Raw genomic sequence first — 14,823 nt, forward strand, 5'->3', positions numbered from 1 at the left:
CATCGAGCATCGCATCATCGGCTCCTCTTCGGCCATTGCCTCCGTTTCCACGATGACATCTCCTCTCGTTATTATCTCGTTATTAACGAAGGTTTCGTTTACTTTTTAAACTTAAATTATATATATTATTATATTAATAATTTATTATGATTCAACATATCAATAAATTATAACGTCTATTAACTCATATTTAACAGGAAGAATATATATATATATAATATTTTAAAAAATATAAAAATTAGTTTAGACACAGAATAAATTATAAAGTTTTAAGAGATCCATTATCAAAATCAAGTGGCTCTAAAATTTAACTCTAAACATATGGTGTAAATTCAAGTAAAAAATAAACATTGCACAGAGACTAACTAATCACTCACTCGATGAAATAAAGAGAATACAAATATAATCATCAGAACACATGACTTCTTCCTCTATTACCATGGTAAATATTTTAAATTATCAGAAGCCATATCACAGGTTTTAGTTGTTAGAGGAGAATGAGGCCCAACATATATTAGCCAGGTTGCCTATTTGACCCACACTACAAGCGTTTCCAAGCCCGCTTCCTCGCCTTTCATGGCTTTGGCTCGTATGTTACGACCCAATGCCACTCTCCGTTCTCTCCCCCACATCGCCCCTATTCTTATTCCCCGTCTCCTCCATTGCCATCGCTCGAACACCTCGTCGGCCGACAACCTCCTCGAGCACGACTCCCCGTCGCCGCCCTCCGGGGATTGCATTCCTCTGATAAGATCCTGCACCACAAAAGCCCACCTCCTCCAAATCCACGCCCGTCTCCTCCGCTCCGACCTCGTCCACGACCCCACCATCTCCGCAGCCTTCTTGTCCCGCGCCGCGCTCGCCCCCCTGCGCGACCTGGGCTACTCGCGCCTCGTCTTCGAGCGGATCCCACGCCCCTCTGTGTTCCACTGCAACGCGCTCCTGCGCGGATACGCCGAGAGCGGCTTCCCCGTCGAGGCCTTGCGCTTCTACAACCACATGCGGCGACATGTCGGCGTCCGCGGCAACCCCTTCTCCGCTTCCTTTCTTCTCAAGTCGTGCACCAGCATCTGCTTCTTGTCCGGTGGCAAGCAGGTGCACGGTAGGGTCCTCCGCGATGGGCATCAGTGCGACTCCGTTCTGCTGACTTCTCTGATGGGACTGTATGCTTCTTGCGGGGATTGCGAGGGTGCTCACCGCGTTTTCGATGAAATGCCTTTTAGAGACACCGTCACGTGGAACGTCTTAATTTCTTGCTACTCGCAGAACCGTCGGAGCAAAGATGCGCTGCACCTGTTTGACGTGATGCAGCGACCGGATCACGGATGCAAGCCGGATAATGTCACCTGCCTGCTTCTGCTTCAGGCGTGCGCGCAACTGAGTGCGCTTGATTTCGGCGAGCGCGTCCACGAGTACGCCGCGCGAGAAGGTTATGACCGTGCTTTGAACCTACGGAATTCACTCATAGCGATGTACTCAAAGTGCGGAAGCTTGGACAAAGCTTACACGGTGTTTTCTGATACTTCTCAGAAGAATGTTGTCAGCTGGAGCGCCATGATTTCGGGGTTGGCCATGAACGGGTACGGGAGGGAAGCTATTGAAGCTTTTGGTGTTATGCTGAATGCTGGTGTTACTCCCGACGAGCACACCTTTACCGGCATGCTGTCGGCTTGTAGCCATAGTGGATTGGTTGATCAGGGATTAAGGTTCTTCGATATGATGAGAGACAAGTATGGAATTGCCGCCAATGCGCGTCATTTTGGGTGCATGGTCGACCTTTTGGGCCGTGCCGGTTTGCTCGATCAGGCCTATGAGCTTATAGCGAAAGAGAAGGCTGTTGAGCTAGATTCCACTACTTGGAGGACTCTTCTTGGAGCCTGTAGGATCCATGGCCATGCTCAGCTCGGAGAACATGTAATTGGGCACCTGATCGAGTTAAAAGCACAGCAAGCTGGAGATTATGTCCTGTTGCTGAATACTTATGCATCTGCAGGCAACTGGGAGAAGGTGGCAGAAGTAAGGAAGTTGATGAAGGATAAGGGAATCCAGACAAGCCCTGGCTGCAGCACAACAGAGATAAATGGAGTGGTTCATGAGTTCACCGTCGACGATGATTCACATCCACGAAAAGCAGAGATTTACCGGATGCTTGATGAGATAAATAGCCAGTTGAAGATTGCTGGTTATGTTCCAAACGTGTCATCTGAACTGCACAGAATGGATGAGGAGGAGAAAGAGAATGCACTCTCTTGTCACAGTGAGAAGTTGGCTATTGCATTTGGTATTCTTGCAACCCCACCAGGAAGAACGATCAGGATTGCAAAGAACCTCCGAACTTGCATCGATTGCCACACTTTTGCAAAAATTTTGTCTGCGGTTTACGACAGGCTGGTGATCATTAGGGATCGCAGTCGATTCCACCATTTCAGAGGTGGTCGATGTTCATGTGATGATTATTGGTAGGTGGGCATCACAGTTGTTGGCCTCTCATGCTTTGAACATTACTCATTTGCTCATCAAGCAGATGAAAGCAAGCTTGATGATTGCTCACCCCCATTACATCAAGGGCTCAACAAGATATCTTGAGCTCATATTTGGGATCAGCATTGCACCTGGTGCATGAGCTTTCAAAAGCAATCACCATCAACCAAGGTATTACACTGATTCTTCCAATTAAAATAACTATGATGAACACAGCAGCAAGATGCTTAATGGTTGGCAAGTTGAAATCCCATCAATGTAACTGTGGTTGTGCAAAGTTAGTAGCAGTAAGATTCGCTGCTGCTCTATTATTTTAGCACCTTTTGTATTTCATAACATGAACCTAAATAAAATTTACTTTTCTTATTCTTCACCAGCTGCCACATAAACTGGCTTGATCATCATATAATTATTATGATGTGACTATATTTTATCATCTAGGATACATATTGCCATTTGGTCACATGCTGTGTGAAGGACCATTTTATGCTTGGTTGTATATTTGAATGGGGTTATTGTTTCTGCCTTCAGTCAATGACTTTGGGACTTCCGGTCAACCTGCACCCAATGCTTACAATGCAAGTTTCCTGCCATCAAACACCATTTATAACAACTCGATTTGCTAAACATGTTTAATACCCAACATCACTACTAAGCAACGTCTTCATGTACAAATCGTACTAATCTAATGACTTGTCATTTGTTCTGAGCTTGGAAATTAAACAGAGAGCGTTGCTCCTCCGTGATTATCGTGATCAAATTTCAAGTCAACTCGAACATAGATATTAGGAATGAAATATCTCAATAATCATAAAGAAGAATTAGATGATAATTTAATGATGGTTCGTTCGCAAAGAAGGAAGAATTAAACGTGAAGTTGGTGCAACGGGGAGCATTGAGGAAGAAGATAAAGCGTGCAAATTCGAAGAAGAGAGAAGCTTGTGTTTGAAGTGTTTGGTTCCAATTTATTTTGACTTGGGTTTGCAACCAAAGGTCAACAGACAAGATTGGTCCAAACCGAGGGCCACACTTGGGAAGAAATGCCAATGGCTTGACTTCCAAACACTTCATTAAATAGGGGGCTTCCCAACCTGCAACCTCTTTGGTAGACACGGTTAGCAAATCCTGGTCATGGACTTGTGCTCACACGTCCAAACTTTTGTTCTTATGCCCATTATAATGCATGCACTGTGACCTAAGCTTGATTTCAATCTTCCCCACCACTAAAACCAAATCAATCTTCAAGGTTACTGGAACTTGGTTATCAAATTACACCTAAGATTATTCATCCAGTATACTTAACTTCATCTTGCCAAAAGCCAGCTTACACTGTGTGAAAGTGGAACAGCATTACAAGCTGCAGATTTGTTTCATCAGGCCTGAAAGATCCCAAAACATGTGCTGACAAACAAAGGGTACATATCCGAAAGAGATGGGATTTTTGGATCAGGAGAGACCGAAGAGAAGAATTTGCAGTGACATTTGGGAATGAATATTAGTATCCGAAGCTTCTAACGTGTTGGAAAGAGTTAGCTCGGCGTGAATAACCCAAGAAAAAGGATAAACAATGGACTTGTCTTGAAGTTATCCTTCTCTTGGTGTGCTCAAGGATGCGTGTGACGAGTATTGTATGTGTGAAAGGAAAAGGATTGATGATCCCCTATGCTGCTAGATTTGTAGTCTTTTTGGGATGCCCATCTTATGAACTAAACAAACCTAATGAGTTCAAGGAGGGAGAAAGGCGAAGTCTTTTCGGTCAATAATGTATTCACTGCTTTGGACTCATTGTAAACAGCTGGATTGTGATTATAAGACCACTCACTGCTTAAGCTTCTCTCTCATTCGACCAGACATCTTAAGCTTTTTGATCTTGGAAAGGTTTCTTGTAGTTCGGCTTCAGATTTGCTTCTCTCGGTCTTCTTCAACTACTGTTTTCACAGTGAAGAGTCTGTAGGGGTCATGGATGAGAGAAGTGATATGGAGAAGGGAGATGACATTATGCTGCCAGGGTTTAGGTTTCACCCCACAGATGAAGAGTTAGTAGGCTTCTACTTGAACAGGAAGATCCAGCAGAAACCTCCATCTATTGAACTTATCAGGCAGCTCGACATCTACAAATATGATCCATGGGATCTTCCAAGTAAGCTACTACTTCTATTTGCCTGTGCATGTTAAGAACAGGTTCTCTTATCATCTTCCATTTACTTACCAAACTGTTATCTCTCCTTCTCTTGCAACCGAGAAGAGCTGGCGACGACTACAGGAGAAAAGGAATGGTACTTCTACTGCCCGAGGGATCGAAAGTACAAGAACAGCGCAAGGCCAAACAGAGTCACAGGAGCTGGATTCTGGAAGGCCACAGGCACGGACAGGCCAATCTACTCTTCTGAAGGAAATAAGTGCATAGGTCTCAAGAAATCGCTCGTTTTCTACAGAGGCAGAGCTGCCAAAGGGATCAAAACAGAATGGATGATGCATGAGTTCAGACTACCTTCCCTTGCTCACAAAAATATTTCGATCAACGTGGGAACTACAGTTCATTTCTCATTTTTGGAGTAATTATCTTCCATTCTATTCTAACAACTGAGATATTGTTTCGCTTCATGAACAGGATTCATGGACAATATGTAGGATATTCAAGAAGCCTAACACCGTGGCACATAGAGCAGCACCGCCTCCTTCCTGGGTGTCCCCGGTGCCCGATCCCAATGGAGCAGCAGACCTGTTCTCCATCTTAAGGACTGCACATAGCACCCAACTGAGCTCAGAGATGCTCCGTCATCCACTTGAATCCTCCTGCTACAAGCCGGAGCTTCCCAATGCACAAGTTGCACCCACCAGCTTCATGTTCTCCCCAGAACGCATGCAAATACCATCCAAGTCCGCCATGGACGTCGCCTCGATGCTTCTCAATGCATCACCATCGATTGTGGGTGACGTTGAGGAACCCTTGACGAGCATAGACTTCGGACAACAGCCCATGAGAAGCACGGCAAGTCTGGCAAACGGAGAAGAAGGTAAAATATGCAGTCTTGAGAACAGTCAGTGGGGCTTCAGCCTGCTGCCAACCATTTCCGGGGAGCTCAACTTGGCATGGGAGTCTCCTCCTTACCTCTGTGAGATCTCACCAAACTAATTGGCAAGCAAATGCTTCACATAGCTGGATGTAGAGAGTTTAGAGTCACATCACATTGGCAACCATTTCCTGTTGCAAAAGACTGATGTACATGTCCATGTTCAAAGCTAACAGAGTGAGAAGCAACATTTAGCGTAATGAAAGTCCTTATCTTCTCAAAATTTGCTTACCTATTGTTTATATGAGATATTAGATATACTCCCTAATAGCATTAGCAGCTCCATCTCAACTTCTAACACTAATACAGCAAAATAAACCAATACCAATTACTTATTAGCATTAATTATGTCAAGTATTAATAAGAACATGTATAGGAGGTTACTTCAAATTATGAAGCTTGGAGTCGATAAACTAAGGATAATTTGTATTAAAAATAACATAAATATAAATCAACTTGTCTTTGTTTACAGCTTTGTAGCAATACTTAAGGAAAAATTAGATAATTACAAAAAAAAAGAAAAATAAACAATTTAACAATAATATATAAGCTTTATATTTTTCGTGACAATAAGATTACTTGCAGAAACCAGAATAAGCTCTCATATATCTGACTCCATAAGCAACAATAATATAGGGGATATAAAAGTTTATTCTTTTCTATAAAAGTAAAGAGAAAGAGTTCAAATACTAATTTGTTTTCCATGGGTCCCAATTGGTCACCACTTTTACACATCCAACCCGCATTCTTATCCGCTTGGCAATAGGATGAAAGAGTGGGTCCTGATGTAATATCCAATCATTTTCCGGCACGTAATTGTTAGGTGATCGAGCGCGTGGCGCCCCGCAGGTGGATGATTAGATAATTAAGAGTTTCCTTTGGCTCCGAATTCTCGTTTATTAGAGAGTTTATTGTTTTTAGTGTTTCTTTTATATTAATTGGGAGTCTTCTTCTTCTGGCGAAATCTCTCGACGAGCAGATCGGATCGAATCTATTCTCGATAGTAAAGGAGGGAAAGGCTATATCTGCTGCCCACCGACTGCGTATCTTCTCGCTTGCCTTCCCCGCTGCCATCGCCGGCCCAGTTCTTGTGCCTCTCCTTCTCTCGGTCGACTCTCGTCGTCGTTCCCAACCATCGCGGTCGCCGAAGGTAACACGAAGCCCTCCACGTTTTCCCCTTTCTTTTGGGGCCTTTTCCATTGAATCTTTCGTTGTACCTTCTTATTCTTCTCTCCGATTTATCGGATCGAATCATATTTTTCTTTCTTTTTTCTTGTGTCTCAATGATAAATCATGTTTTTGAGCATTACTTGGAGGCGGAGGTAAGCTGGGTCATAAGAGCAAGTGGGATTTCATGGTTCTCTGTCTTCGTTGTTCTGGTAGTGGAATATGATGCGTAGGGTTGTACTTATTTATATGAGGCTAAGCATTCAAGGAGGTGATTGGTTTCGTTTGTCCTGCCTCGCTGACTGGAGATTTTAGTAGTTAGTATCCTGCTCGGTTCCAGGTATTTTTAGTAAGCATATGAGGCTAATCTCGTTAAACTTTTCCAAATAATTGCTTAGATGAAGCCGGACTTTGGAGAAGAATTGATTCTGCTTTCTGTGTGACAATGGTTGGCTCTATTTCTTTTTGTTTTTATTTGGCAAAGGTTGGTCGGTGTCTTTTGACTGCCTGAGGGTGAAGGACCTACAAGATAAACACCGTTGATGTAGGGTTGAGGTTACCTTAGGCGGAGTCCCCTGTAATGCCCAAATCAGACAGTGAGGAGTGGAACTCGAAGCAACGACCAGCTTAACTAGAGTTGACTGGAGCAGAACATCTTCACAATTTGCAATCTTGGCATACAGATACTGAACAACCATCATGTTTGCAGCACTCATAGCAACATCCTGACATGAAGTGGTTGTGCAGCACTTACAACAATATCCTGAATACATAGCACACGAGCAGCACTAGTACCCACAAAAATTTCCTTATTTTGGTGGTCGAACTTATGCCATAGTTTTTCCATTCCTTTTATGAACTCAACCACATTATCTTTCAGGCTTGTAGAGAGACAGAGGGAGAGAATGGAGAGTGCTAACTTCGTGGTTGCTTTAAGCCTGGGTGGCCACAGGGTCCTCGGTGAACAGTTGTTAGGAAGATGACTGGCTACCACACATCAAGAGGTTGTGTCATGTTCACATGGCTGATAATCTCACAAGTCATTTATTAAGATTTCGATCAGATCATTGCTCACATTTAGTTCATTTGGAAAAATTAGCAACTCAAATAGCCTTTTAAGTTTGAATCTTCTTGTTTCTCTATAATGACTACATTAAGCTAGTTTGTAATATTTGATCATAAACTTATTAGGGTTTCAATATTTTGGCCGCAAGGTCACCTCTAGGGGTGCTCTACCATTATCGCTGCCTTGCCTTATATCTTACCTTTTACTCTCTTTACATCTTCTCGATGCCTGACCAGCACCTCCCTCCCCCATTCTCCCTTCCCTCTTTTTTTTCCTTTCCTTTTCCCTCCCTCTTCTTGCCCTCTCATCTCTCTTTGGCCAAATTTGGGTCTTGCTTTTGTAAGGTAAGCATGGTTTGCTCAGGTGAGTTCCTAGGGCATTGGATGACAATGGACCTTGGTGCCTTATTGTGCCTAGCAGTTTTGACAACATTGATATCAATAAAACTGATCTTTTGGAGCAAATGGGCTTTATTTTCTGTAAAACCATCCATAACAATAACTTTATCTCTAGAGATTATGCATTCTAGGTAAATGCTCTTGCAGCTCTAATGGTATATTTAAGGTTGGAAATGGAATGCACTAATGATAGGATGAGTTAACATTTTTCATTAAAATTCTTCAAAGTTATTGGTCATGGAACTTAAAATTATATAAACATGCATGTGTCTATATTCACTTATTTACATGCACTTTCTTTTCATCCTTTTTTATTAATATTTCACCTATTGACATTGGTTAATTTTTGACAGAGGAAACGATCTGTAGCCAGTTCTATCATCTCTCAACTTTACTGAAGTTCCTTTGAGTTTGAAAGCTCCTATGGCACAGCCATCAAATCAAAAGACAGTATCGGTGTATTTTTATATTCCCAATATTATAGGTAAGTTTTTGAATCCCAATATTTGACTTATGAAAATGTGTTGTTAATCTATGAAGAAATAGGAAAACATGCTCTCATTCTTTCTAATATGACCCATTAGTTGTAATTAATCATTAAGCATGAAGTCAAATATGCTTTCATTCTAATATGGCCCATTAGCTGTAATTAATCATTAAGCATGAAATTCTTATGTTGAATATAAGCATGATGTTTTCTAATCTTGATAAAGCTAGTGAGAAACACTGAATGAGGTCAAACATAATATTGCTATAACTTATGTGATTATATATTAGTATGTATATGATACTGTAGCTGGCTGAAGAACTGAAAGAAGGGATGTTATTTATAACTGTGGTCATGGCAATGTATTCACCTAGTAAGGTGATGAGATGTTATTCTCCCCCGTGCCCACAATATACATGAGGCTTGTATGTCTAAGAACTCATGCTTGAAGATTTTTCTTCTCTGTATTGCAATAAAATAATGTTAGTTATTTGTTTTAATCTATAGTAGTTAGTTTGGAAGATTTCTCCTTGAATTAGAAACACCTGTTAGAGAAAGCACTTCTAATAATTAAGTACTGTAACGGGACAAAAAGAAATCACTTCCCAATACTATTCATCTTTCCAGGGTTCATGGAAACCTACACAAAGATGTTATAGTCCTATACACCACTTTAGTTCCAATGTCAGCCACAATCGCCGCCCTATGGAGTTTCTTCCTATACACTTATGGACAAGTGATATCATGATGGGTTTGCAACAATTCTTATATTGTTGACAAGTATGTCTGATAAGCCATACAATTTTTGAATTCATACCAACATCAGCACCAGAATGCCATACTACAACCATATAAGTTGTCTCACCAATCATATTTAAAGTGTTTTGGGTTTTGCTTATTATAGTAGGTCTTATTGGGTCAAGGAAATTAATTTTCTCTCTTGACTGTCTAAGTGCTTATGCATGGATGTTGTCACCTTTATTGTTGGTATGAAATTAGCTAATTATTTTAATTCTGTAGTTAGTTGAGGAAGCACTTCTCAAATTATAGAAATGCTTTCAGAGATTTGAACTCCAAGTTTTAACATAACTTGAGGTCCAAGTTGTGTTATGTTACCTATAAAGTAGTTAAGATAATGCCACTACTATTATGAAGATGACTTCATCTTCACTTCCAACTCCAGACAGGATTTTCTGACAGATGTGAAATCAGACTATTGCTCAACCTAAATCTTGAGCATGTCATCATTAGAGCCAAGTCACTTGATCAGCAGTACCAGTACTAGTTTAGCCTGCCTTTCTGGTGAGCCATACCAGAGCCAAGTCACAGGGGCTAGTATTAGTCGTAGTTTGGCTTGCCTTTCTAGTGGCCATATGAACCTGGCTTGTAGACCTTTAATTGAGTAGGCCTTATTTTGGTTTGTTTGGTCAATTTGAGGGACCCAGCACGACATCAATAATTAGCATAGCAAGGGAAAGGTTTCCTCTGATATGGATTGTTTTAAGACAAATGAGTCAAATGACTAGCACATGCATGTGTTTTGCTCTGCTTACTTTGCTAATTCTCTGCATATTTCAGTGCAGTGTGTCATTCTAACAACTAACAAGTAATGCTACTATTTTTATTTTTCATGTGATAATCTTTCATATTATTTTGATTTCTTTGAAAATTTCTCTGTTCTGCAGGATATATAAGAGTCATCATGAATTGTGTGGCATTTGCTCTTTGTTATTATCAGAAGACTCTCTTTACCATTCTCTACTTCGTTAGGTAACTTTTGTCATATATGTTAATTTTCAATTGTTTAGACTTTAGACTATACTGCAACAAATTTTTGGTCATTAGTTGACTACACTTTTGTTTTCCAGCTTTTGCTGTGATGCATTGGATGGTTGGCTTGCTCGGAAGTTCAATCAAGGTAGAAAGGATTCAGAATATCTCATCAAGATAGTTTTTTTCCTATAACTTTTTCATTTACAGTAGCTGCATCAGCACATTCTTACTCCATGGTTCAACAAGGTTATCAAATATGAAGTCCTTTTGGAATGTTTTCTTTTACACTTGAAAAATAATTAGCCTAACCCTTCTCTGGCCAATTTGATCATAATCTGCACTGACTTTATCAACTGATTTGATTGGGATTGACTTTTCTGGCAAACCATGTTCGTGTATGCATGCATCTACATAGATGCAACAAATAAGCAATGTCGATTTGCCATACACCTAACAGATATCCTGTCATGGAAAAATGGTATGGTTTTGTCCATATTGTTTTCAGATAAATAACCTAACAAATTCAGCTTAATTTGTATAAGGAAAAGAAAGATCTGACACCAAAAATATATATGGAGCAAAAGGAAGGATGAGATGTGAACGACAATTGAGTTGAAATTGAGCTTTTGGAAAAGAAGCTAATGTATGTTGGCAACGAGATTGGTTATTTTTATAAAGAAAAGTTTCATGTTTGCAATGGAGTTGCCTGAAATGATATTCTTTTGGTGTAGGACTAGTAATGGAAGCAGCAGCAAAATCATTTAGGCTTCGATACATAGAAAACACAATAGGCATTGGCAAATAGACCTCCCAATATGTATAGCACAGCAATTTATGCAGCAAAATCATTGAAGCTTTTATTATTATTCAGTAATATTGAAACAGCTGTTTGCAACCAAGTGATAACCCACATCAAATGATTGTAACTAGGAATTCCTCCTATTTGGCGAAATTAGATTTTGTTGCCAAAGCTGATATGTTCTATGCACTTCACTATATAACTCCTACAGCTGCCTTGTAGTTCTTGATTTTGTTTTAACAGTTCCCATCATACTTTGGTAAGACATCCACCTGCATAGTCATGAATGGTGTTTTGAGATTAAAGTTCAACAAGGCACCACAAAAGTAACTAATTTTCCCAACTATGACACTAGCGACTAATGAGATTGGTAAATTGTTTCTTATGATCATACATGATGCATTATTATGAATGATGTTAAGTCGTGCTTCTAAACTATTTTGTACTTTCACAACATTAACTCATATCTTTATTACTAATTTCTTTAGATGGCTTACTTCAATTATTGTATAGTAAATCTTAATGTATTATTAAAACCTCCTCATTTTCCTCAACTGGATCCAAAAAATTATCCCATACTGTTTGCTTAATTAAACAACAGCAATGTCACATCAGTTTTGTGTCTTTCTGATGCCATTTTCACTTTCTTGACCATAACATCTGTATTGTCACCAAGAGTTGCCATTAGAGTTGCTGGTGGTGTTTTAGCCATCAATCTGAGCACTATGGCATACTGGTGTGATTTGATATGTATACTAGTAGAAAAAATAAACAAAGAAATGAAATGGAGGTAAAAAGTATGAAGAAACAATGGAATGTAGTGAAAAGAGAAAAAAGGTGTTTCTGTTCTTCTCACAGCTCCATTTTCAAGCCGACTCCAAGAGACAGATTCCCAATTAAATGATCAAGAAAGCAGTTTTCATTGGCTCCATATATACCATGTGGTAATTTCTGAAAACTATATTCCGTACCCAATGCTACCTGTCACTGCCTCCTTGGCTCCAATTTTAGCATCCTCCATTTGTTTCACTATATTGACAAAGTCAGCAACCTTCATTAACTAAGCTTTTCTTGCCATGGATCAAGACAGTTTTCTTTTCCTCCCCTAATTCAAGGAAGTTTCATATTTGCCAGTGTAGACATCAAAGCTTGTCTTTCTTATTAAAAAATAGAGAAACATCTCTAGTTTTCCATGTATCGCATGCTACTGCAACAAGTATTTTGCTGATTTTCAATGTTTGTCTCTTCTTTCAAACATTGATTAAATTTTTTATTTAGTTTTCTATACATGCGACTTCTCTTATCACAATGCAGAACATTCTGGTTCGAAGTCTATAATAAATATGGCATTTGTTGAGAAAACAGAAAATGGTTATATCTACTCATTTACTAATTTATTCTGATTTGTGAACCAGTGTCAACTTTTGGAGCTGTTTTGGATATGGTAACTGACAGGTGCTTCTCTAACAGGCCCTTTGGGCATTCTTTTCTATGAATGCTTAAAATCTAAAATCTTCTCTACTTAGATAAGTATACTTAAAATGAATAAACTGTTTTCTTCTGTATGTATGTCTAATTATCTTATTCTTGTTTCTCTTCATTCTTCAGGGTTAGCACTGCATGTCTACTGGCTGTTCTCTCACAATTGTATAGGTACTTGCATCTTTGCATATATCTAACTATTTTTTTATAAAAAATATATATCTAACTATTATGTCTCTTGTCTGCATGGCTGATTTTCTTGTTAACTTTTCTGCAGGCCAGGCTTGATTTTCCTGGCATTGCTTGGGTTGGACATTGCAAGTCATTGGCTGCAAATGTACAGGTACTGTTTCATCTTTGGTGTAGCACTACTGATTTATGGGAATCAATAAGTTCTTGTGCTTTTGTTAATATGCCACTGCAGTTCATTCTTATCTGGCAAAACTAGCCACAAGGATGTAAAGGACTCAACTAATTGGCTTTTCAAATTATACTATGGGAACCGCATGTTCATGGCCTTCTGCTGTGTTGGATCTGAGGTACTTTGTCTACCATCATTACTTGTGTAGTCCACTTTTTTTAATTGACTCTATTGTAATGTAATCACAATGTCATGCAACAGGTTCTTTACATTATCCTCTATGTTCTTGCTGATGAGAAATATGAAAGCTTGTTTGAGGTAAACTCTCTTCTATTACATGGCTTTTTCTTTGTTTTCTTCTTATTTGAAATCTTGCAACTGACTTGAATCTTTTCATCTGACAGGTTTATGCATATGCTTTGGGACAAAAGTCACTTCTTTCTTTACTGTTCCTTTTAGCTTCCATTGGATGTGCAATTAAGCAAGTGGTGAACGTCATCCAGGTGACCTTTTGTTATTTTATTCTTATGAATTGTCTAATGCCTGTCATATATTTAGGGCAGTGAAATTAGTTCTTTTGTTGCATTAAGTGATAACTTGTTGAATAAAATTGAGTACTCCACACATCTTTGCTTTCTAAAATCTTGCAGATGTGTCTTTTTACAGTTGTAGAACTCTTATTGGTCATAATATAACTTTTAATCCTAGGAACAAGCACGTGGTAAAAAACCACTGAGGACGTTACATTGCAACATATAATCTGAGTAAAACTTTTCTATCAGACTCGTCATTGATATCATTAGATTTTGATAAAGGGGGACTAGCACTTGTTAATACTGTAAGCTTGCACAAGTCTTGATGCCAAGTTTCCATGTTATGTTAGCCTAGCAGTTCATCAGTGTCACTTTATGATCAAATGAGCTATTGCATTTTTTTCAGATATGGCATGTTCAAACATTTTGTATGCTTGCTAATATTCTTAAGCATCTGTTGCACAATGAACAACTCTGCAAATTCACATATAAGTGACTTTTCTTTCTGGAGGTCCAAAGTGTTTTCCTTGGTGATCCTCAACTAGTAGATGTTTCCCTGAGATGCAAAAATGTTTATCTATACACTGAAATTATGCTTTTGCTTATTTCAGATGAAGTCTGCTGCAGATGCTTGTGTGTATCATGATATGAAAAGAAGCACCTGAGGATGAACTCCGAGTAACTGATGTCAGTGGCTCCATTTCTGCTCAAAGCAAACCTTGGCAATCAACTTTTGACTTTTATTTGACTTTGAAACTGTTTGGGCGTCTTAAAAAGTTAGGTCCACTTTATTCATATTCAACTGATTGGGACTTTATCAATAGTGTTTCATGTCTTTGTTATGAGAGATTTTGGGGAGTCGTGGAACAATCACCATTTCAGTTTTGGCACTAATCTAGAGCTTGAATTTTCAGTGATACTTAAGTGTTGTTCATCCTCATGGTTTTTTCATATTCCAAAAAAATTCACTCCATATGTATACATCAAGTCCATATGCACTCGATGCTAATGATTGAGATTTAAAATTAGACATGTTAACTAGGCTTTAAACCGTCGGGAAGTCTCCTTAAATATTTGTATGAAATATATGTTTGAGAATTGATCATGTTATTTCATATTTGAGCATGTAAACAAAAACAAAAAGAGCACAATTTTTGCTGTCTGGTACATGAAATGTGAATACTAGATTAAGGTCTTCAATC

General features: G+C 39.2%; 3 protein-coding genes across 5 annotated transcripts; all 3 read left to right on the forward strand.

Annotated features, from left to right (window-relative positions):
- Positions 1 to 506: 506 nt before the first annotated feature.
- Positions 507 to 2,841, forward strand: LOC135624187 (pentatricopeptide repeat-containing protein At3g47530-like). Its single transcript, XM_065127592.1, has one exon. It carries the CDS (start codon positions 577 to 579, stop codon positions 2,461 to 2,463), a length of 1,887 nt encoding a protein of 628 aa, XP_064983664.1. The 5' UTR covers positions 507 to 576; the 3' UTR covers positions 2,464 to 2,841.
- A 1,486-nt stretch (positions 2,842 to 4,327) lies between these two features.
- LOC135624307 (protein FEZ-like) lies at positions 4,328 to 5,760 on the forward strand. Its single transcript, XM_065127783.1, has 3 exons — positions 4,328 to 4,621; positions 4,727 to 5,004; positions 5,093 to 5,760. The coding sequence occupies exons 1-3, from the start codon at positions 4,441 to 4,443 to the stop codon at positions 5,615 to 5,617; spliced, it is 984 nt and encodes a 327-aa protein (XP_064983855.1). The 5' UTR covers positions 4,328 to 4,440; the 3' UTR covers positions 5,618 to 5,760.
- Positions 5,761 to 6,497: 737 nt separating this feature from the next.
- Positions 6,498 to 14,540, forward strand: LOC135582377 (probable CDP-diacylglycerol--inositol 3-phosphatidyltransferase 2). 3 transcript variants are annotated; one of them, XM_065128273.1, is made up of 13 exons: positions 6,498 to 6,705; positions 7,207 to 7,513; positions 7,603 to 7,726; positions 8,540 to 8,670; positions 10,359 to 10,443; positions 10,542 to 10,591; positions 12,661 to 12,700; positions 12,854 to 12,898; positions 13,005 to 13,070; positions 13,152 to 13,266; positions 13,350 to 13,406; positions 13,493 to 13,591; positions 14,233 to 14,540. In XM_065128273.1, exons 4-13 carry the CDS (start codon positions 8,610 to 8,612, stop codon positions 14,284 to 14,286), a joined length of 672 nt encoding a protein of 223 aa, XP_064984345.1. In that variant the 5' UTR covers positions 6,498 to 6,705; positions 7,207 to 7,513; positions 7,603 to 7,726; positions 8,540 to 8,609; the 3' UTR covers positions 14,287 to 14,540. The 3 variants fall into 3 exon arrangements, with proteins under 3 accessions (XP_064984345.1, XP_064984344.1, XP_064984343.1); XM_065128272.1 differs by lacking the exon at positions 7,207 to 7,513; XM_065128271.1 differs by lacking the exons at positions 7,207 to 7,513; positions 7,603 to 7,726.
- The last annotated feature ends 283 nt before the right edge of the window (positions 14,541 to 14,823 follow it).

Source organism: Musa acuminata, chromosome BXJ2-10 (genome assembly GCF_036884655.1).
Source record: "Musa acuminata AAA Group cultivar baxijiao chromosome BXJ2-10, Cavendish_Baxijiao_AAA, whole genome shotgun sequence".
In the NCBI taxonomy this organism is placed as follows: domain Eukaryota; kingdom Viridiplantae; phylum Streptophyta; class Magnoliopsida; order Zingiberales; family Musaceae; genus Musa; species Musa acuminata.